Source organism: Marmota flaviventris, chromosome 2 (assembly GCF_047511675.1).
Source record: "Marmota flaviventris isolate mMarFla1 chromosome 2, mMarFla1.hap1, whole genome shotgun sequence".
Taxonomy (NCBI): Eukaryota; Metazoa; Chordata; class Mammalia; order Rodentia; family Sciuridae; genus Marmota; species Marmota flaviventris.
Genome location: NC_092499.1, coordinates 82,095,476 through 82,118,770, shown reverse-complemented (window position 1 = coordinate 82,118,770; position 23,295 = coordinate 82,095,476). Strand labels below are relative to the sequence as shown.

General features: G+C 34.7%; 1 protein-coding gene across 1 annotated transcript; it reads right to left on the bottom strand.

Annotated features, from left to right (window-relative positions):
- Positions 1–8,460: 8,460 nt before the first annotated feature.
- LOC139704553 (olfactory receptor 4F3/4F16/4F29-like) lies at positions 8,461–9,408 on the bottom strand. The gene has a single exon (XM_071607306.1). The coding sequence runs from the start codon at positions 9,397–9,399 to the stop codon at positions 8,461–8,463; it is 939 nt and encodes a 312-aa protein (XP_071463407.1). The 5' UTR covers positions 9,400–9,408.
- Between the last annotated feature and the right edge of the window lie 13,887 nt (positions 9,409–23,295).

Here is a 23,295-nt window from a genome sequence, read left to right as displayed (position 1 = left end):
ACTTGGGAAGCTGAGGCAAGAGGATGCCAAGTTCAAAGTCAGCCTCAGCAATTTAGCAAGACTCTATCTCAAAATAAAAAATAAAAAAAGGAGAGATGTGGCTTAGTGGTTAAATGTCCCTGGAAACTTGAAGCTCAAAAATGAGGCAAGAATTTCACCCCTTACTACTTCTTTTTCTAGAGTGTCCTCAATGTCCTGGGGAATACAGTTAGATAAGGAAATAAAACATATAGAAATTGAGAAATAAAATGGTCTCTTTTCATAGAAATGAAAGAAAAACATGATCCTCTCTGAAGACATCTGAAAATTATGATAAGAAAGAAACTCTCAGTTTAAAAAATCTACCAACAAAAACCCCTGGAATTAATAAGTGGTTACAAAAAAGCTAATATTAAAAAGTCAATCAATTACTTTTCTATACCCACGTAATGAACAAGTAGAATTTGTAATTAAAAACACAATATCATTTTCATTCCAAAAATTGAACTACTGACTGGGCTGGCGATGTAGCTCAGTGACCAAGCACTTGCAGGGTATGTGAAAGGTCATGGGTTTGATCTTTAGCACTACACCTAAAAAAAAAAAAAAAAAAACAAAAAAACAAACTTAGTTGTAGGTCTATTAAAATATATGCAAGACCTGTATGAGGAAACGACAAAACTCTGATGAAATAAATCAAAGAATAGCTAAATAAATGGAGAGATATTCCGTGGTCATGGATAAGACAACTTCATATTTCAAGATGTCAGTTCTTCCCAACTTCATATATAGATTCAAGGTAAACTGATTTGAAATCCAAGTCAGTTATTTTGTGGATATCAACAAACTGACTCTAAAGAATACATGGAGAGTCAAATGACCCAGAATAGCCAACAACCAATGAATATGGTTTAATCAGAAGAAACAAAGTTGAAAGACTGGCATTACCTGACTTCAGAATTTACTCTAAAGCCACAGTAATCAAGACAATGTGGAATTGCAAAAGAATACAAAAATAGACCAAAGGAACACAATATGCCTATTTCCCAAAAAAGTGATACATGTAAATTTAATCAACTGATATTCTAAAGAAGAACAAAGACAATACAAGAAGATAATCTTTTCAGTAAGAGGCATTAGAACAATTCAGCATACACATTCAAAGAATGAATCTAGACACAGACCTTACATTCACAAAAGATAATTCAAAATGGATCACAGACCTAAGTTCTAAACATGAAACTATAAATTAAACTTTCAGAAGATAAAATAAAAGAAAATCTAGATGTCTTCAGGTGTTTAATGACTTTTAAAATGCAACACTAAAGGCATAATTAATGATAGAAATTATTAAAAACATAAAAAAAAATAAAAATTTCTGCCAGGTGTAGTGTTGCATGCCTATGATTCTGAGATTTGGGAGGCTGAGGCAGGAGGATCAGACTTAACAACTTATCAAGACATTAAGCAACTTTAAAGAGACTGTGTCTCAGAAAAGAAAAAGGGCTGGTGATATTGCTCAGTGGTTAAGCACTCAGTTGTTCAATCTTCTGTACTACTCCTACTACTAGTACTGAATTGGCTGCAAATTGGTACAGCCAATATGGAAAGCAGTATGGGGTTTTCTTGGAAAATTGGGAATGGAACCACCATTTGACTCAGCTATTCTTCTCCTCGGTCTAGACCCAAAGGACTTAAAAACAGCATACTACAGGGACATAGCCACATCAATGTTTGTAGCAGCACAATTCACAATAGCTAAACTGTGGAACCAAGCTAGATGTACTTCAGTAGATGAATGGATTTAAAAATGTGGCATATATACACAATGAAATATTAGTCAGCAATAAAAGAGAATATAATTATGGCATTTGCAGGTAAAGGATGGCATTGGAGAAGATAATGCTAATTGAAGTTAGCCAATCCCCAAAACAACAAATGCCAAATATTTTCTCTGATATAAGGAGGCTGATTCATAGTAGGATAGGGAGAAGGAGCATGAGAGGATTAGATGAACTCTAGATAGGTAGGGGGGTTGGAGGGGAAGGGAGTAAGCATGAGGTTATAAATGATGGTGGAATGTGATGATCATTATTATCCAAAGTACAGGTATGAAGACACAAATTGGTATAAATATACTTTGTATACATCTAGATATGAAAAATTGTGCTCTATATGTGTAATAAGAATTGTAATGCATTCCACTGTCATATATAAATAATATATATAATTAATATATATATATTTGCTTTGCAAAAGACACTGTGAAGAGAATGAAAAGCCATAGACTCAAAGACAATGTTTGCAAAAGAATCATGTGGTAATGGGCTCTCATCCAAAATGTACAAATAACTCTTAACACTCAACAGTATAAAAATAACCAGATTTTTAAAATGAGCCAAAGACTTTAACTGACATCCCACCAAAGATGGCAAAAAAGCATAAGAGAAAATGCTCCATAGCATATGTCATCAGGGAAATGCAAATTACAAAATGTGATACCACACAGCTATTAAAATGGCCAAAATAAAAGCACTAACATCACCAAATGCTGGAGGGGATGTGAAGCCACAGGAACTCTCATTCATTACTGGTGAGAACACAAATGATACAAACTCTTTGAAGAGAGTTTGGCAGTTTTTTGAAAAATTAAATATATTCTTACCATACAATTGAGCCAACACACTCCATGTATTTACCAAAGGAGTTGAAATGGATGTATAGAAAAATCTGCATATAGATGTTTATAGCAGGTTTATTCATGATTTCCAAAACTTAGATGTAACCAAGATGTCCTTCAGTAGGTGAATGACTAAATAAACTGTGGTACATTAAGACAATGGGATACTATGCAGCACAAAAATAAATGAACTATCAAGACATTAAAATGTATGGAGGTCCCCAGCACTGGTGGGGAGTGGGGGCATGTGGAGGAAGCTTAAATGCATATATCAAATCAGAGAATCCAATCAGAAAATGGAGACAGTAAAAGGATCAGAGGTTGCCAAGGGTTGAGCGGAGAAGGAATAAATATGCAACATAGAATTTTAGAGTGGTCAAACTACCATATAGTAATGTAATAAATCATGTTATATTTTTTATGTTATTGGCATTTGTCCAACTCCATAGAATATATTTAATTGCCTTTCCAATGGGATTATGTGGGACCTTGAAGAAATAATTAGGTCTTTGGGCATCAGCCTCATGAATGGATTAAAGCCATCATTTTGGGAGTGGGTTAGTTATTGTAGGAATTAGTGAGTTATTAAAGGGGGGGTTTGACCCATTTTTCTCTCATATGTGCATGCTTTCTTGACATGTGATACTGCCTACCATGTGGGTTGGCAAGAAGGCCCATATCAGATGCAATTCCTCAATCTTGACCTTCCTCGTCTCCAGAACCATGATCCCAATAAACATCTTTGTGTTGGGAGTCTTCTAACTTCTTTCTTCTAGTTATTTATAAAATATATATCACATTTTTCTAAGTTATAGTTTCTCTACTGTACCATAGAATATTCAAAATTATACTTCCCAATTAAGTGTATTTTGGAATCTTTTATCCAACTTTCTTCTATCCCTTTCCCTTTTCTAGTTCCTTGTGTTGAATCACTATGTTGCTTATTGAAATCCTTTTTTAATTTTGGGCACTTATTTCTATAAAGTCATCTCTTGTTAATACTACTTTTGTTGTATCTTATACATTTTAGTATGTTTTGTTTCCATTTTCAATTTTTAAAAGAGGTTTTTTGATTTCCGTTTTGATCTCTTTGATAACACAATGTACCTTCATATTATGTTGTTTAGTCTCTCGGTATTTGGACAATTTATGAAGTTTATTTTTTTGGTTGATATGTATGTTTATTCCTCTGTGGTTGGAAATGATACATGCTATGATTTTTTAAATTTGTTGATGATCTTTTGTGGTCTAATATGTGATCTGTTCTAGAAAATGTTCCATGTGTTGATGAAAAGCATGTGTATTCTCCAAATGTTTTGAAATGTTCTGTAAATGTTGGTTAGTTCCATTAGATCTATACTATAGTTTAATGTTTATTTGTTTATTTTTTAATATGGATGAACTTTCCATTCATGATCTCTCCAATTACATTTCTAAAATTCCACAATTCTTTTATATATCAAAGAGTTTTCTAAGTGTCCAAGGATGCGGCAGGAAGACAGATACTAAAGAATGGAGGGAAAAAAAAGGAAAACCAAGTACTTAGTTATTATGGCAATTTGCTAGGTAGTTTGAATAAAGAACACAAACAAATTCAAAATGGGAAAAGGAGTAATATATTAAATGCACTGCTTGGCATCTTTTCAGGTTTGAGACTATTGGAAGTAGTGGATTAAAAGTGAAAAATGGCTTTGGTTTGAAACATTTTACATTATAATTACATGTTCACATGGCATGAAATGCCTTCTCACACTTAGATGGCAACCTCCTATGCAAATTTCCTACTTTCACCAGCTTTACTAAAGTATAATGGAGAAAGAAATATTTTTTAATTTTTTAAATCTAAAAGTAAGGAAACCTGATTTTCATCTTCAATTTATTATGTAACACCTCTATTCCTTACTGTGATCATCTATAAAATGAATAGGTTGAAAAAATGATTGTATTCAAGGTGTACAATGGGATGTTTTGATAAAAGTATTTATATAATGAAATTATTACCATAGTCAAGCTAGTTACCACATCCATCACCTCACGTAGTTACCTTTATTGTTGGTTGGAATAAATGAAATCTACCCTCTTAAAAAATTTTCAAGGGTACAATAAATCACTATTAACCATAGTCACCATTCTACTTGATAAATATTTCTGTGCCTATTGGTTACCTAATCTGTGGAATAAAAATGAAAATATTATCTAGCTGACTGCTGTTGGGAGCCAGGACATATTTATCTTCCTCCTCAATTTTCAATACAAAGCTCAGCTTTCTCCTCTGAGACTTCTAAGCAGAATTGTTCATCGCTCTTTTATGCCTACACCTCATTATAGATTTACACAATTATGGATGCATAGATAGATACAGAGGTACAGGGATATGCATTGCATATGGCACTTATATGTTATATTGTAGCAATTTGTTTCCTACCCTTCTCCTTCACTAGGCGGTGATATCCCTGGAATAATTGTGTATTTTTCATCTTCTTATTTCCATCCAAAGCTGGCACACAACAAGTTATTCTGAATCCTGTTTAATTCCTAGAGACATTGATTATTGGACTAATCCTCATGTTTTGATTAGAACTCAAATTTCTGCATCCACTGTCCCTTGAGAGAGAAAATGGGCTAACCAGAGGCTCCATCTAGGCTATCCTCTGGCGGTCAATTCCAGCTGTGAACCAGAAACTCATGAAAATTGGTTCATTCTCTGCCACTGATGAGTGGACTAATATAAATTATGATTCTATGAGAATGAGGGAACCCCATGAAGTGTTCACTTAGGCTTCAACCTTTTCTTCAAATGGTATGTCTCTATCATGGACTAAGTGTCTCCAAGGATTAGAGAGTGCACTACCTCCATAATGATGCATAATGATGTTTGGATAGGAGAAACCTATAAAGTTATTTTATTATATAAATTACTTCTAAACCTTACCTTGAATAATAAATATATGGATATTTTAATGATATATTAAAATGATAGAACCTAAATTTCAAATAGCATATTTTGGAGCCCAGCACAGTGACACATGCCTGTAATCCCAGCAACTTGAGAGGCTGAGGCAATGGCATCACAAGTTTAAAGCCTGCTTTAGAGATTTAGTGGGTCCCTAAGCAACTTAGTGAGACTCTGTCTCAAAATAAATAAAATAAAATAAGATAAAAAGTTTTGGGAATGTGGCTCAGTGATTAAGTGCCCCTGGGTTCAATCCTTGGTACCTTCTCAACCCCCCAATAAAATAGCATATTGTATTGAGTTGATGTATATTTTATCTTTACCATTATAGGCTGTTAAGTAAAGAGAAAAATATTGAGATTTTAAAACTACAGGTGAAGGGACCCATCATCCTGTGAAGTTGTATAAAATGGTGATTTGGAAGCAGGATGCTGAAGCAGAGGCCGCCTAGATTTGTATCTTTGCTCTATTGTTTAGCAGCTGTATGTCCCTAAACTACTTGCTAAATATTTCTGTGCCTACTAGTTACCTAATCTGTGGAATAAAAATGAAAATATTATCTAGCTGACTGCTGTTGGAATTAAATTAGTTAATGTGTGTAAGCAACCTAGGATATTTCCCGCCACATCGTAAGTGTTCAATAAATGTTGGTGGTGGTTGTGTTGATGGTGGTGGTGGTGGTGGTGTGAACATTGGCAGTGGTGGTGGTTGTGGTGTTTATGAGAACAATGAATGCACTTTAAATATCTTGTGAGAATATCAATAGATGAGAAAAAGTTATGAGTGTTTCAATTAGGTTTGTAAAGGAAACAGCTAAAGGCAAGCAGAATGATGATAAAACTGATCTGAATTTTATTTGCAATGATTCCACATCTAAGTTCCATTTCCATATAAAAAAATCAGAGAATCACATAACTTTTATTAGACTGATATCCAAAGAGATCTATCAGGAGATTATAGGAGAAACAGAAATATAAAAAGTTTACCAAAAGGGAAGGAAACAATTGCATATATATACTACCATCACACAGCAGCCATTTTACCAAAAAAGAAATATTTCTCACCTGGTTAAGTTAAAATCTAAGCGTGTATTTGTCCTCATACAAATATAATTTACAAGTGAATTAACAATTTTTTAAAAGTCAAAAAAAGATAAGAAAAAAGAATATATAGAAGAATAAATTACACTCCCAAAAGAAGTCTGAGACCTGATAATACTTTAACGGATGGATTCATTACAAGGACCTAAGAAAAATCACAAACCTTGTTGTTGGTGGTGAGATCTACCTATAATTTCAAGGGCCTGGGGGGCTGAGGCAGGAGGATTATAAGTTCAAGGTCCTCACTAAGCAACTTAGGGAGACCCTGTCTCAAAATAAAAAATAAAAAGGTTTGGGGATATAGTTCCGTGGTAAAGCACTGCTGGGTTCAATCCCCAGCACCAAAAAAGAAAGAAAAGAAAAAAAAAACTCACAAGCCTTCAGAGAAATGGATACAAATGTAACATTTTTCTAGATTCCTTATAATGTTGATGTTAGTATAATGTCACAGATATTAGGTTATAAAACAACAAATTAGTCTGTTAATAAATCAAAAATATTTTCTCTTTGCTTTATATTATCTTTAGGTCTCAAAATTTCTAAAGTGCTTTGGATGTTCAGTCAAGGAAATCAAGATCCACTAACAGAAGCATACGAAAGCATGCAGTAACATACATACCACAATTTCTTGAACCCTTATATCAGAAAACAGACAGATCTTCATAGCAATGAGAAAAGTGATGGTGAATGCCCTTTAGAGGATTCATTCAGTAGAAAAGCATATGGACGGAGGAATACTGTTTAATTGTGGATGTTTTTTGTAAGTGACATTAAAAAGTTATCGATAAAGTATAATCATGTGGTTAGAAATTAACCAGATCTTAGTCTCAGTTATTTATTGTTGTACTGAAAATAAATAAGAAACTGGAAATGACATATGATCACAAGAAACCGACCACAATGAAAAGAGCAATGGCCTCATTTGTGTACCTTCTCATTGGGGTGAGAAACGGAAAGTCCATAGAAACCAGAGGAGCAGTCTGTCAGCTGAAAGCTCCGGAATTCAAATCAACAAGTGGGCTTAGATATATTTTTATTTTTTTTAAATCTAACTGTAAGGAAACGTGATTTTCATCTTAAATTTATTATGTAACACCTCTATTCCTGACTATGATCATGTATAAAATGAATAGGTTAAAAAAAATGATCTCTCCAATTATTACTGTTCTAAAATTCCACAATTCTTTGTCCAAAGGATGAGGTAGGAAGGCAGATACTAAAGAATGGAGGGAAGAAAAAAAGGGTAACCAAGTACTTAGTTATTATGGCAATTTGCTAGATAATTTGAATAAAGAACATAAACAAATTCAAAATGGGAAAAGGAGTAATACACTAATTTCCAACTCTAAATAATTAAATGCACTGCTTGGTATCTTTTGAGGTTTAGGAATATTGCTAGTAGTGGATTAAAGGTGAAAATTGGCTTTCGTTTGAAACATTTTACATTATAATTACAAAGAGAATGAGCAGAGAGCATCTCTTAGTTATGTTTAAAAATTATCAAAGTAAAAATACTCACTGTGTAGTTATCATGAATATTAAATGATTTATGTTATTAACCAGTGCAGGGTCTGTAGCATGGGAAGTCCACTGCTAGATCCCTGTCTCCTTACTTGGTGAGGATACTAGATATACACAAGAGCATGGTAACATACCTAAATGTAACCTAGTGCACTAGATCAAAAATTTCAATGACTTCATTTTTCCCATCTTCGTTGAGTGTAGAGTTGCATTTTGGTTTAGAGTGTTTAGGACATCTTCCTGTAACCCACAAGCTGATAGAAAAGTTTCCTCATTGCTGCCTTCATCTCCTTGTTCCTAAATGTATAGATCACTGGATTCAGAAAAGGAGTGAGAACTCCATCAAAGATAGCAAGAAATTTGTCCATATGTGATGATGGGAAAGGCCAGGTGTAGAAGAAGATCAATGGCCCAAAGAATAAAACTACCACAGTGACATGAGCTGATAAAGTGGAGAGGGCCTTGGATAAACCACCTGAGGAGTGTTTTCGAACAGTAACTAGAATGAAGATGTAAGAAATGATCAGTATGAAGAAGGACCCCACAGAGATGAGTCCACTGTTGGCAGTGACCATGAACTCCAGTCTATCAGTATTTGTGCAAGCAAGTCTAATGAGCTGAGGGAGATCACAGTAGAAGCTGTCCAGTACATTCGGGCCACAGAAAGGCAGGTCTATAACAAAAGCCAACTGGGCCACTGAGTGGATGAGGCCAAGGATCCAGGCAACAACCAAAATGAAAATGCACATCCGTGGGCTCATGATGGTCAGGTAGTGCAGAGGCTTACATATGGCCACATATCTGTCAAAGGCCATGGCTATGAGCAGCACCATTTCTGTCCCTCCAATAGTATGAATAAAGAAGATCTGAGCTATGCAACCCCCAAAAGAGATTGCTTTGTGTTTTCTAAAAAGGTCATAAATCATTTTGGGAGTTGCAATGGAGCAACCTCCCAGGTCAAGAAACGAGAGCTTGGCCAGCAGAAAGTACATGGGGGAGTGTAGGTTAGGGTCAGAAGTCACAGAGAACAAAATGAGGAGGTTTCCTGTAAGACTTGCCAAATAGAACACAGAAGAAAAGAGTAAAAGTAGAAGCTGGATCTCCCACGAGTTGGAAAGTCCCAGGAACACAAACTCAGACACCACAGAGTGGTTGGTTCCATCCATTGTCTCAGAGAGCAGACCTGTCTCAAGTATTACCTGATAAAGGAAAGTAACAAAAAAAAAATTCAAGCTTTGTCGGGAATCACTGGCTACATGCCTGAGCAATGCCAAAACCCTTTTGCCATTCAACTATAGCTGCACAAACAAGCCACTGCTTCCTATTCCCAGACTCCCTAAAATTTTCCAGGTTTAAAAAAGAGATTAGGCAAAAGAAAGAAAAATAAAATACAAATAAATAAATAAATAAATTAATTAAAATTAGGAATCAGAAGATCATTGAAGGACTAGGGATTCTCTGGAATAATGTCATGATGGAGGGGAAAGGGCATGGAAATGAACTCTGATTTCTCCCTCACAGTTTATTACTCCTGCTCATTGAATTCCCAAACTTCAAACAATTTCTCATGACCTTTGTTTTCCTATGTCTTACTCCTGTATGCAATACTATCACTCTCATTTATACTCCCTCATGTTTAGCTTCATGCCATTCCTGTTTTATCATATCATATTCATTTTTTCCTCATGAGGAGAGGAGATAATAGAGAAACCCAGGGTGTAGAGGGATTACATCGCCTGTGCTATATGGTATTCTGGTAAAGTACGCAGTCAGAAAAGAGATTCACGATGCAGAATCTAAAGATGGGTGAAGTAAAAACAGGATAGTAAACAAAATTATACAAGAATGATACTTGTAGATCTACATCCATGACATATTATCTTTCGCTGGTTCCTGAAATGGTAGAAAGAAAGAACATCGTACTTTAAATCAGAAGAACATGATCCTATCTCTGCCCTGAGGGAATTTGACTACTCAGTTCTTTCTACCATCCCTCCAAACTCAACTCACTTCCTGAACCCAGTTTCTTCATCTGTAAAATAAAGGGGCTGAGGCAGGTGACATTAAGGAATGTTTTCAAGTGTAATGTTTTTATTATTTTATCATTCAGTGCTAGTCTGCTCTGTAATGAAGCTTACCACAATATTTATATGCTCTTCACTGAACTGCTCATATGTTTGTATCTTTTCCCTTGTTTGCAGTTGGGAGTTAGTCATATTCCATAGAAGGCCCTCTCTTCAAATTAATCTCCCTCTTTTCTAATTCACTTTGTGACTTGATTAACAATATTGCAAATCTGCTGTATCATTTATTTTGTAATTTATCACAATCATCAACAAATAATCAGCAAACATCTATTAGATGCCCATCAACCCCAGTGGACACTCTGAACTTCCTGAAGTATATTTAAGGCTTTTGCACTTTAGCACACACATACAAAAATTTAAAATCAGTAAAAAGTAAACTATTTTAAAATGTCAAATAAGGCCAGTCTTGGTGGCAGACACCTATAATCCCATAAATTTGAGAGGTTAAAGCAGGAGGATCCAAAGTGAAAGAGTTCAGTAATCCAGCAAGGTTCTGAGCAACTATAGAGACCCTGTCTCAAAATAAAAAATATAAAAAGTTGTGGGGATGTACCTCAGTTTGGCTGAGCACTGCTGGGTTCAATATTTAGTACAAAAAAGTCAAATAAATAATATGATCATATGATTTTTGAATCAGAAAAGACACCCATGAATCAGAGTGATTAGGAGTGTCTTCAGAACAAAATCATAATCTGTGCTGCAGATTAAGTGAGGGATCTAATCTAGTTCAATATACAGCATCATAACTAAGCTTAAACAATTACTGAATGAGTCCCCCAGTCTGGTGGGGATGGATGATCACTTAAAGAGCTGCTGAATCATCCTCCAGTCTGCAACAGTGGTTGGTGAGCTCTCTATGGAAATAATGATAACTAACAAAAACAAAAACAGTGACCACCATGTGTAAAGCACCATAATTACTTCTTTACAGACACAATCCTCTTTGATATCTATGAAAACCATGAAAATTGGTATCATTAGCTCCTTTTTACAGGTAGAGAAATGAAGACCAAGGAGGAGAAGTAAGGTGCCAGGCCAGGAGTGATTGGTAGAACTGATACTGATGCTCTTGCTGCTGTCATCCAACATGTACAGCAGACAGCTTTTTCTCTTGACTTCACAGTCATATTGTATACCAAGATCCTTTCTGGGTGCCCCGTGTTCTACTCTCAGCACACTGGGCAAATCTAAGTGAAAAAAGACAGAACTGTCCTCAAGTGTTCACAGCATATGGGTTTCTTAAGCCACTTCAAATGTATCTATAATATATTCTGTCTTTAAATAAACATGGTAGGAGAATGCAAAGCCATAGAAAACCTGCTGTGCTTTTAGACCCCAATGTCTTGATCCCCACAGAATCCTTTAGCTTTTTGCAATAGAGACTTAGTTCTTACCTTCTCTAGTGAATGGACAAAGAAGTAAAGGCACTCTGTCTCTATATCCTGTAGAATGCCATCTCCCTCTTCTGAGATTCATTTTGTGAATCAATTAACATACCACTGCAAATTTGCTGGATCATTTATTTTGAATTTATCATGAGAATTTGTACTTGATCAACAAACATTTATTAGATGCCCATCATGCCCAGTGGACAGTTTGAACTTACTGTAATATAAAATATTCCTTCCTTTAGGCTTTCACATTTTTAGCACACCTATAACATGTCCCTGTGTCAAAAATGAACTCCAGAACTAATGCAAGTAGATTCTGTTCAAACTTCTAAGACTTTCTCCTTAATGTTCTTGTTCCCTTTCTCTGACTTCAACCTTTAATTGATGTGGATTTTTAAAAGACAAGAATGAAATTTCACTTTCTGTGTCCTTTTCAATCTCATTTTATTGATGCTTGCTCATTAAGCTCTGCTAAAGCTGCTTCCCTTGTGCAGGTAATATTTAATTCATTTCTTTACAAAATAATACTGTCACTAGAAACATCTGTGTGATTATACTTGCCCTTGGGGACATCAACACTGTACTCTAATATACCTAAGCTATTTCTATATTTGCCACCAATGTACTCATTTAAAGACTAATTGTGTAACTCTTTCCAAAACATAACCACACATTCCCCTGGTCAGATATAGCATTACTTTATGCACAAACATCTTTAAAATGCTATTATTGTGGGATATAGAACTAATTGGAACACAGGGGAATACTGACCAAATGATTTAGCAGAGACGGGATCACCAACATGAGACTTGGGATCACCAATGTCTATCTAAGGGAATTGTCATCCAGAACCTGACAAGCCAATGGATAAGCTGTAAGTGAGTCACAAAAGAGGGAGTGGAGGCAGAGATAAAAAATGTTAGTATATAAAATACAAATACTATATAAATTATAAGGTAAACCTAAGTGGCATCATACTCTGAAACCTAATGCAGAGGATTATGTTTGCATCTCTAGGGGAACTTGTTTTCAAGTACTCATAAAGAATACTCAAAAGAACATATATTAAGTCACAATAAATTTTCAAAAATGGAAATGGTACATTCTTTAACACATTCTAATCACAATCTAAGAAAATTTGTATTTGATAATAATGGTAAAAAATAAGTTTGAATTTTAAAAATTTAAATTCCTCCCAATAATAACAAACAACTAGGGGGAAAAACTACGAAGATATTCTTGGAAAAATGGAGACAACTTGAAATGGATTGTATGTGAGATGACATTAGTTATTTGATATGTGTTTTGTTAGATAAAATAGTTATGATTCAAAAATATTCATCACTTGCTTCTCAGGGCATTAATATCCGAAATATACAAAGAACTCAGAAACTTGACACCAAAAACCAAATAATCCAATTAATAAAAGAGCAAAAGAACTAAACAGACACCCCTCAAAAGAAAAAATACAATTGACCAACAAATATGTGAAAAACGTACATCTCTAGCAATCAGGGAAATTCAAACCAAAACTACACTGATTTCATCTCACTCCAATCAGAATAGCAATTGTCAAGAATACAAATAATAGTAAGCGTTGGTGAGGATGTGAGGGAAAATGTTCATCTATACATTGTTGGTGGAACCATAGATGAGTGTAACCACTCTGGAAAGCAGTAGGAAATTTTCTCAAAAGCTAGGAATAGAGCCACCATATGACCCAGCTAACCCACTACTCAAAAATATATACACAAGATCCAAAATCAGCATACTATGTTGACACAGTCATGTCAATGTTTGTAACAGCACAATTCACAATAGCCAAGCTATGGAACCAACCAAGGTGCCCTTCAACAGATGAATGGAAGGTACATAAAATGTGGTGTGTGTGTATGTATGTGTATGTGTGCCAGAAAAAAAGAATGGAAAGTTTGGTGTTTGCTGGTGAATTGATGGAATGGGAAACTATCATGCTAAGTGAAATAAAGTAGACACAGAAAGTCAAAGGTGTAATATTTTTTCTGACTTGTGGAAGCTAGTCCAAAATAAAGATGAAAAAGAAAAGAGAGAAAGGGAAAAGGTGGGAAGGGATTCCATCAAAATAGAAGACATAAGAGTGGAATAGATGAAGGAGACTGAAGGGAAGGGAGGAAAGGGAAGGAGGAAGGAAAGGAGAAAGGACAGGATACAAAAGAACCATGGACTTAATCTGACCTAACTTTCCTATGCACATATTCCACAGTGAATCTCACCATCGTGTATATCCACAAGACACTAACCAAAAAAGAAAAAAAGTAAATAGCAGAAAAATCTGTAGAGTAGAGGGAAGGGAACAAGGGGAAGGAAGAGGGGAGGCAAAGGAGAAATATTGCGGACAAAATTTGAGCAAATTATATTGAATGTATTTTTAATTATGTCAAAATGAATCCTAATGTTCTATGTAACTAAAAAGAATTAATAAAAATGAAAAAAAAAACTGAGAAAAAAGTGTTGTAATTCCAGGAGTTTTGAAGGAAATGTTCACAATAAATTAGTAGCCACATAATTACATGGCATAACAAAATAGTTTGAAGCCCAAAGAAAAAATTGGGAAGCTCTATTTGCATGTACATGAAATGCCCCAGAATGACCCTAGCATAAAATAGGGACTTTGGGAGATAATGGAGTGTCAATATAGATCCACTCTGGTGGGGAATATTGGTAATGGGGGAGGTCATAAATACAGGCCTGAGTATGTGGGAAATCTCTGCCTTCTGTTCCATTGTTTGTAAATCTAAAATTGCTCTTCTATCTGGGCACGGTGGTGCACACTTGTAATCCCAGCAACTTGGGAAGCTGAGGGAAGAGGATGCCAAGTTCAAAGTCTGCCTCAGCAATTTAGTGAGACCCTATCTCAAAATAAAAAATAAAAAAAGGAGGGATGTGGTTTAGTGGTTAAATGTCCCTGGAAACTTGAAGCTCAGAAATGAGGCAAGAATTTCACCCCTTACCATTTCTTTTTCTACCATGTCCTCAAAGTCCTGGCGAATACCATTAGATAAGGAAATAAAACATATAGATATTGAGAAATAAAATAGCCTCTGTTCATAGAAATGAAAGAAAAACATGATCCTCTGCAGAACATCTGAAAATTTATGATAAGAAAGAAACTCAGTTTAAAAAAACCTACCAACAAAAACCCCTGGAATTAATAAATGGTTACAAAAAAAGCTAATATTAAAAAGTCAATCAATTGCTTTTCTATACACAAGTAATGAACAAGTAGAATTTGGAATTAAAAACACAATACCATTTTCATTCCAAAAATTGAATTACTGGGCTGCTCATGTAGTTCAGTGACCAAGCACTTGCAGGGCATGTGAAAGGTCATGGGTTTGATCTTTAGCACTACACCTAAAAAATAACAACAACAATAACAGAAAAACTTATAGATCTAATAAAATATATGTAAGATCTGTATAAGGAAAAGACAAAACTCTGATGAAAGAAATCAAAGAATAGCTGAATAAATGGAGAGATATTCCATGGTCATGGATAAGAAAACTTCATATTGTCAAGATGTCAGTTCTTCCCAACTTCATCTATAGATTTAAGGTAAACTGACTTGAAATACAAGTCAATTATTTTGTGGATATCAAGTATACATGGAGAGTCAAATGACCCAAAATTGCCAACAACCAATGAATATTGATTAATCAAAGAAACAAAGTTGAAAGGCTGACATTACCTGATTTTAGAATTTACTATGAAGCCATAGTAATCAAGACAATGTGGTCTTTGCAAAAGAATACAAAAATAGACCAAAGGAACACAATATGCCTATTTCCCCAAAAATAGATCCATGTAAATATAATCAACTGATATTCTAAAGAAGAACAAAGACAGTACAAAATGATAATCTTTTCAGTAAATTGCATTAGAACAATTCAACATACACAGGAGAAAATAAATATAGACACAGACCTTACATTCACAAAAGATAATTCAAAATGGATCACAGACCTAAGTTATAAACATGAAACTATAAATTAAACTTTCAGAAGGTAAAATAAAAGAAAACCTAGATGTCTTTAGGTGTGGAATTACTTTTAAAATGCAACACCAAAGACATAATTAATGAAAGAAATTATTAAAAACCTAAAAAAATAAAAATTTCTGCCAGGTGTAATGGTGCATGCCTATAATTCTGCGATTTGAGAGGCTGAGGCAGGAGGATCAGCCTTAGTAACTTATCAAGACCCTAAGCAACTTTACAGAGACTTTTTCTCAGAAAATAAAAAGGGCAGGTGACATTAAAAAATGACAAAATCATAGAATTTACAGGGAAATGGATGGCATTAGAGCAGATTATGCTAAGTGAAGCTAGCCAATCCCTAAAAAACAAATGCCAAATGTCTTCTTTGATATAAGGAGAGTAACTAAGAACAGAGTAGGGTCGAAGAGCATGAGAAGAAGATTAACATTAAACAGGGATGAGAGGTGGGAGGGAAAGGGAGAGAGAAGGGAAAATGCATGGAAATGGAAGGAGACCCTCAGAGTTATACAAAAGTACATACAAGAGGAAGTGAGGGGAAGGGGAAAAATAATACAAGGGGGACAAACGAATGTCAGTAGAGGGGGCAGAGAGAGAAGAGGGGAGGGGAGGGGAGGGGAGGGGGGATAGTAGAGGATAGGAAAGGCAGCAGAATACAACAGACACTAGTATGGCAATATGTAAATCAATGGATGTGTAACTGATGTGATTCTGCAATCTGTATATGGGGTAAAAATGGGAGCTCATAACCCACTTGAATCAAATTGTGAAATATGATATATCAAGAACTATGTAATGTTTTGAACAGCCAACAATAAAAAATTAAAAAAAAAAAAAGGGCAGGTGAGATTGCTCAGTGGTTAAGCACTCCTTTGTTCAATCCTCAGTACTACTACTACTACTACTACTACTACTAAATAGGCTGCAAATTGGTGCAGCCATTATGGAAAGCAGTCTGGGGATTTCTTGGAAAATTGGGAATGGAACCACCATTTGACTCAGCCATCATTCTCTTCAGTCTATATCCAAAGGACTTAAAAACAGCATACTACAGGGACATAGCCACATCAATGTTTGTAGCAGCACAATTCACAATAGCTAAACTGTAGAACCAAGCTAGATGTACTTCAGTAGATGAATGGATTTAAAAATGTGGCATATATACACAATGAAATATTAGTCAGCATTAAAGAGAATAAAATCATGACATTTACTGGTAAATGGATGGCATTGGAGAAGATAATGCTAAGTGCAGTTAGCCAATCCCCAAAACAACAAATGCCGAATGTTTTCTCTGATGTAATGAGGCTGATTCATAGTAGGATAGGGAGAGGGAGCATGGGAGGATTAGATGAACTCTAGATAGGGCAGAGGGGTTGGAGGGGAAGGGAGTGGGCATGGAGTTATAAATGATGGTGGAATGTGATGATCATTATTATCCAAAGTACAGGTATGAAGACACAAATTGGTGTGAATATACTTTGTATACAACCAGAGATATGAAAAAACGTGCTCTATATGTGCAATAAGAATTGTAATGCATTTTGCTGTTATACATAAATAAAATAAATAAATGAAAAAATAATAATAAATGTAAAAATAAATAAATAAATTTTTGCTCTGCAAAAGACACTGTGAAGAGAATGAAAACCCATAGACTCAAAGAAACTGTTTGCAAAAGAATCATGTGGTAATGGGCTCTCATCAAAAATGTACAAATAACTCTTAATGCTCAACAGTACAAAAATAACCAGATTTTTAAAATGAGCTAAAGACCTTAACTTATATCCCACCAAACATGGCAAAAAAAGAGAAAATGCTCCATAGCATATGTCATCAGGGAAATGAAAATTTCAAAAAAAATGTGATACCACACAGCTATTAGAATGGCCAAAATAAAAACACTAACATCACCAAATGCCAGAGAGGATGTGGAACCACAGGAACTCTCATTCATTACTGGTGCAAACTCATAATGATACAAACTCATTGCAGAGAGTTTGGCAGTTTTTTGCAAAACTAAATACATTCTTACCATGCAATTGAGCAATTACACTCCACATATTTACCAAAGGAGTTGAAATGGGTCTATAGAAAAATCTGCATATAGATGTTTATAGCAGATTTATTCATGATTTCCAAAACTTGGATGTAACCAAGATGTCCTTCAGTAGGTGAAAGAATAAATAAACTGTGGTACATTAAGAAAATGGGATATGATGCAGCACAAAAATAAATGAACTATAAAGACATTAAAAGATATGGAGGTCCCCAGCACTGGCGGCGTGTGGGGGCGTGTGGAGGAAGCTTAAATGCATATATCAAATCAGAAAATCCAACCAGAAAATGGAGGCAGTAAAAGGATCAGAGGTTGCCAAGGCTTGAGGAGAGTGGGAATAAATACACAATATAGAATTTTAGAGTGGCCAAACTACCTTACAGTAATGTAATAAATCATGTTTTTTTTTAATGTTATTGGGCATTTGTCCAACTCCATAGAATATATTTAATTGCCTTTCCAATGTGATTATGTGGGACCTTGAAGAGATAATTAGGTCTTTGGGCATCACCCTCATGAATGTATTAAAGCCATCATTTTGGGAGTGGGTTAGTTATTATAGGAAAGAGTGAGTTATTAAAGGGGGGAGTTTGACCCATTTTTCTCTCATATGTGCATGCTTTCTTGACATGTGATACTGCCTATCATGTGGGTTGGGAAGAAGACCCACATCAGATGCAATCCCTCAATCTTCACCTTCCTAGCCTCCAGAACCATGAGCCCAATAAACATTTTAGTATGTTTTGTTTCCATTTTCAATTTTTAAAAGAGGTTTTTAGATTTCCCTTTTGATCTCTTTGATAACACTATGTACCTTCACAATATGTTGTTGAGTCTCTCCTAATTTGGACAATTCATGAATCTTATTTTTTTGGTTGATTTGTTTGTTTATTCCTCTGTGGTTGGAAATGATTCATGCTATGATTTTTTAAATTTGTTGATGATCGTTTGTGGTCTAATATGTGATCTGTTCTAGATAATATTCTATGTGTTGATGAAAAGAATGTGTACTCTCCAACTGTTATGAAATGTTTTGTAAATGTTGGTTAGGTCCATTAGATCTACAGTATAGTTTAATGTTTATTTGTTTATTTTTTTAATGTGGATGATCTTTCCATTCATGATCTCTCCAATTACAGGTCTAAAATTCCACAATTCTTTTATATAACAAAGAGTTTTCCAAATGTCCAATGGATGAGGTAGGAAGGCAGAAACTAAAGAAGGGAGGGAAAAAAAAGGAAAACCAAGTACTTAGTTACTATGGCAATTTGCTAGGTAGTTTGAATAAAGAACATAAACAAATTCAAAATGGGAAAAGGAGTAATACACTAATTTCCAACTCTAAATAATTAAATGCACTGCTTGGCATCTTTTCAGGTTTAAGACTATTTGAAGTAGTGGATTAAAGGTGAAAATTGGCTTTTGTTTGAAACATTTTACATTATAATTACATGTTCACATGGCATGAAATGCCTTCTCACACTTAGATGGCAACCTCCTATGCAAATTTCCTACTTTCACCAGCTTTACTAAAGTATAATGGAGAAAGAAATATTTTTTAATTTTTTAAATCTAAAAGTAAGGAAACCTGATTTTCATCTTAAATTTATTATGCAACACCTCTATTCCTGACTATTATCATCTATAAAATGAATAGGTTGAAAAAAATGATATGTATTTCAGGTGTACCGTGGGATGTTTTGATAAAAGTATTTACATAATGAGATTATTACCATAGTCAAGCTAGTTACCATATCCATCACCTCACATAGTTACATTTATTGTTGGTTGGAATAAATGAAATCTACCCTCTTAAAAATTTTTCAAGGATACAATAAATCACTATTAACCATAGTCACCATTCTGAATGTTTGGGAGCCAGGACATATTCATCTTCCTCCTCAATTTTCAATACCAAGCTCAGCTTTCTCCTCTGAGACTTCTAAGCAGAATTGTTCATCTGCTCCTTTATGCCTACACCTCATTATAGATTTACACATTTATGGATGCATAGATAGATACAGAGATACAGGGATATGCATTGCATATGGCACTTATATGTTGTATTGTAGCAATTTGTTTCCTACCCCTCTCCTTCACTAGGCGGTGATATCCCTGGAATAATTGTGTATTTTTCATCTTCTTATTTCCATCTCCAACTGGCACACAACAAGTCATTCTGAATCCTTCTTAATTCCTATAGGCATTGATTATTGGACTAATCCTCATGTTTTGATTACAATTCAACCTTCTGCATCCACTGTCCCTTGAGAGAGAAAATGGGCTAACCAGAGGCTCTATCTAGGCTGTCCTCTGGCAGTCAATTCCAGCTGTGAACCAGAAACTCATGAAAATTGGCTCATTCTCTGCCACTGATGAGTGGACTAATATAAATTCTGATTCTATGAGAATGAGGGAACCCCATGAACTGTTCACTTAGGCTTCAACCTTTTTTTCAAATGGTATGACTCTATCATGGACTAAGTGTCTCCAAGGAGTTGACAATGCACTACCCCCATAATGATGCATAATGATGTTTGGATAGGAGAAACCTATAAAGTTATTTTATTATATAAATTACTTCTAAACCTTACCCCTTTTGAATAATAAATATATGTATATTTTAATGATATATTAAAATGATAGAACCTAAATTTCAAATAGCATATTTTGGAGCCCAGCACAGTGACACATGCCTGTAATCCCAGCAACTTGAGAGGCTGAGGCAATGGCATCACAAGTTTAAAGCCTGCTTTAGAGATTTAGTGGGTCCCTAAGCAACTTAGTGAGACTCTGTCTCAAAATAAATAAAATAAAATAAGATAAAAAGTTTTGGGAATGTGGCTCAGTGATTAAGTGCCCCTGGGTTCAATTCTTGGTATCTTCTGAACCCCCAAATCAAATAGCATATTGTTTTGAGTTGATGTATATTTTATCTTTACCATTATAGGCTGTTAAGTAAAGAGAAAAATATTGAGATTTTAAAACTACAGGTGAAGGGACCCATCATCCTGTGAAGTTGTATAAAATGGTGATTTGGAAGCAGGATGCTGAAGCAGAGGCCGCCTAGATTTGTATCTTTGCTCTATTGTTTAGCAGCTGCATGTCCCTAAACTACTTGCTAAATATTTCTGTGCCTACTAGTTACCTAATCTGTGGAATAATAATGAAAATATTATCTAGCTGACTGCTGTTGTAATTAAATTAGTTAATGTGTGTAAGCAACCTAGGATATTTCCCGCCACATCGTAAATGTTCAATAAATGTTGGTGGTGTTTGTGTTGATGGTGGTGGTGGTGGTGGTGTGAACATTGGCAGTGGTGGTGGTGGTGGTATTTATGAGAACAATGAATGCACTTTAAACATCTTGTGAGAACATCAATAGATGAGAAAATGTTATGACTGTTTCAATTAGGCTTGTAAAGGAAATAGCTAAAGGCAAGCAGAATGATGATAAAACTGATCTGAATTTTATTTCCAATGATTCCACATCTAAGTTCCCATTTCCATATAAAAATATCAGAAAATCACATAACATTTATTAGACTGATATCCAATGATATCTATCAGGAATCAGAGGAGAAACAGAAATATAAAAACTTTACCAAAAGGGAAGGGAAACAATTGCATATATATATACAACCATCACTCAGAAGCTATTTTACCAAAAAAGAAATATTTCTCACCTGGTTAAGTTAAAATCTAAGTGTGAATTTGTCCTCAAATATAATTTACAAGTGAATTAACAATTTTTTAAAAGTCAAAAATAAGATAAGAAAAAATAATGAGTTAATTTTAAAAGTAAAAGTATAAACTTTAATAGTAAAAGAATAAATTAACTTTCCAAAAGAAGTCTGAGATATGCCAATACTTTAACAGATGGATTCGTTACAAGTACTTATGAAAAATCACAAACCTTGCTGGTTGTGGTGAGATCTACCTGTAATTTCAAGGGCCTGGGAGGCTGAGGCAGGAGGATTATAAGTTCAAGGTCCTCACTAAGCAACTTAGGGAGACCCTGTCTCAAAATAAAAAATAAAAAAGTTTGGGGATATAGTTCCGTGGTAAAGCACTTCTGGGTTCAATCCCCAGCACCAAAAAAGAAAGAAAAGAAAAAAAAATCACAAGCCTTCAGAGAAATGGATACAAATGTAATATTTTTCTAGATTCCTTATAATGTTGTTGTTAGTATAATGTCACAGATATTAGGTTATAAAACAAAAAATAGGTCTCTTAATATATGAAAAAGATTTTCTCTTTGCTTTATATTTTCTTTAGGTCTCAAAATTTCTAAAGTGCCTTGGGTGTTCAGTCATGTAAACCATGATCCACTTACAGAATCATACGAAGGCATGCAGTAACATACATACCCCAATTTCTTGAACCCTTGTATCAGAAAACAGACAGATCTTCATAGCAATGAGAAGTGATGGTAAATGCCCTTTAGAGGATTCATTCATTCAGTAGAAAAGCATATGGACAGAGGAATACTGTTCAATTGTAGAGGTTTTTTTGTAAGTGACATTAAAAATTATCGATAAAGTATAATCATGTGGTTATGAAATAACCAGATCTTAGTCTCAGATATTTATTGTTGCACTGCAAATAAATAAGAAACTGGAAATGACATATGATCACAAGAACCTGATGACAATGAAAAGAGCAATGGCCTCATTTGTGTAACTTCTCGTTGGGGTGAGAAACGGAAAGTCCATAGAAACCAGAGGAGCAGTCTGTTAGCAGAAAGCTCAGGAATTCAAATCAACAAGTGGGCTTAGATATATTTTTAATTTTTAAAATCTAACTGTAAGGAAACCTGATTTTCATCTTAAATTTATTATGTAACACCTCTATTCCTGACTATGGCCATCTATAAAATGAATAGGTTAAAAAAATGATCTCTCCAATTACCGTTCTAAAATGCCACAATTCTTTGTCCAAAGGATGAGGTAGGAAGGCAGATACTAAAGAATGGAGGGAAGAAAAAAAGAGTAACCACGTATTTAGTTATTATGGCAATTTGCTAGGTAGTTTGAATAAAGAACATAAACAAATTCAAAATGGGAAAAGGAGTAATACACTAATTTCCAAGCCTAAATAATTAAATGCACTGCTTGGCATCTTTTGAGGTTTAAGAATATTGCAAGTAGTGGATTAAAGGTGAAAATTGGCTTTTGTTTGAAACATTTTACATTATAATTACAAATAGAATGACCAGAAAGCATCTCTTAGTTATGTTTAAAAATTATCAAAGTAAAAATACTCACTGTGTTGTCATTATGAATATTTAATGATTTATGTTATTAACCAGTGCAGGGTCTGTAGCATGGGAAGTCCATTACTAGATCACTGTCTCCTTACTTGGTGAGGGTACTAGAGATACACAAGAGCATGCATACCGAAATGTAAGCTAGTGCACTAGATCAAAAATTTCAATGACTTCATTTTTCCCATCGTTGTTGAGTGCAGAGTTGCATTTTGGTTTATAGTGT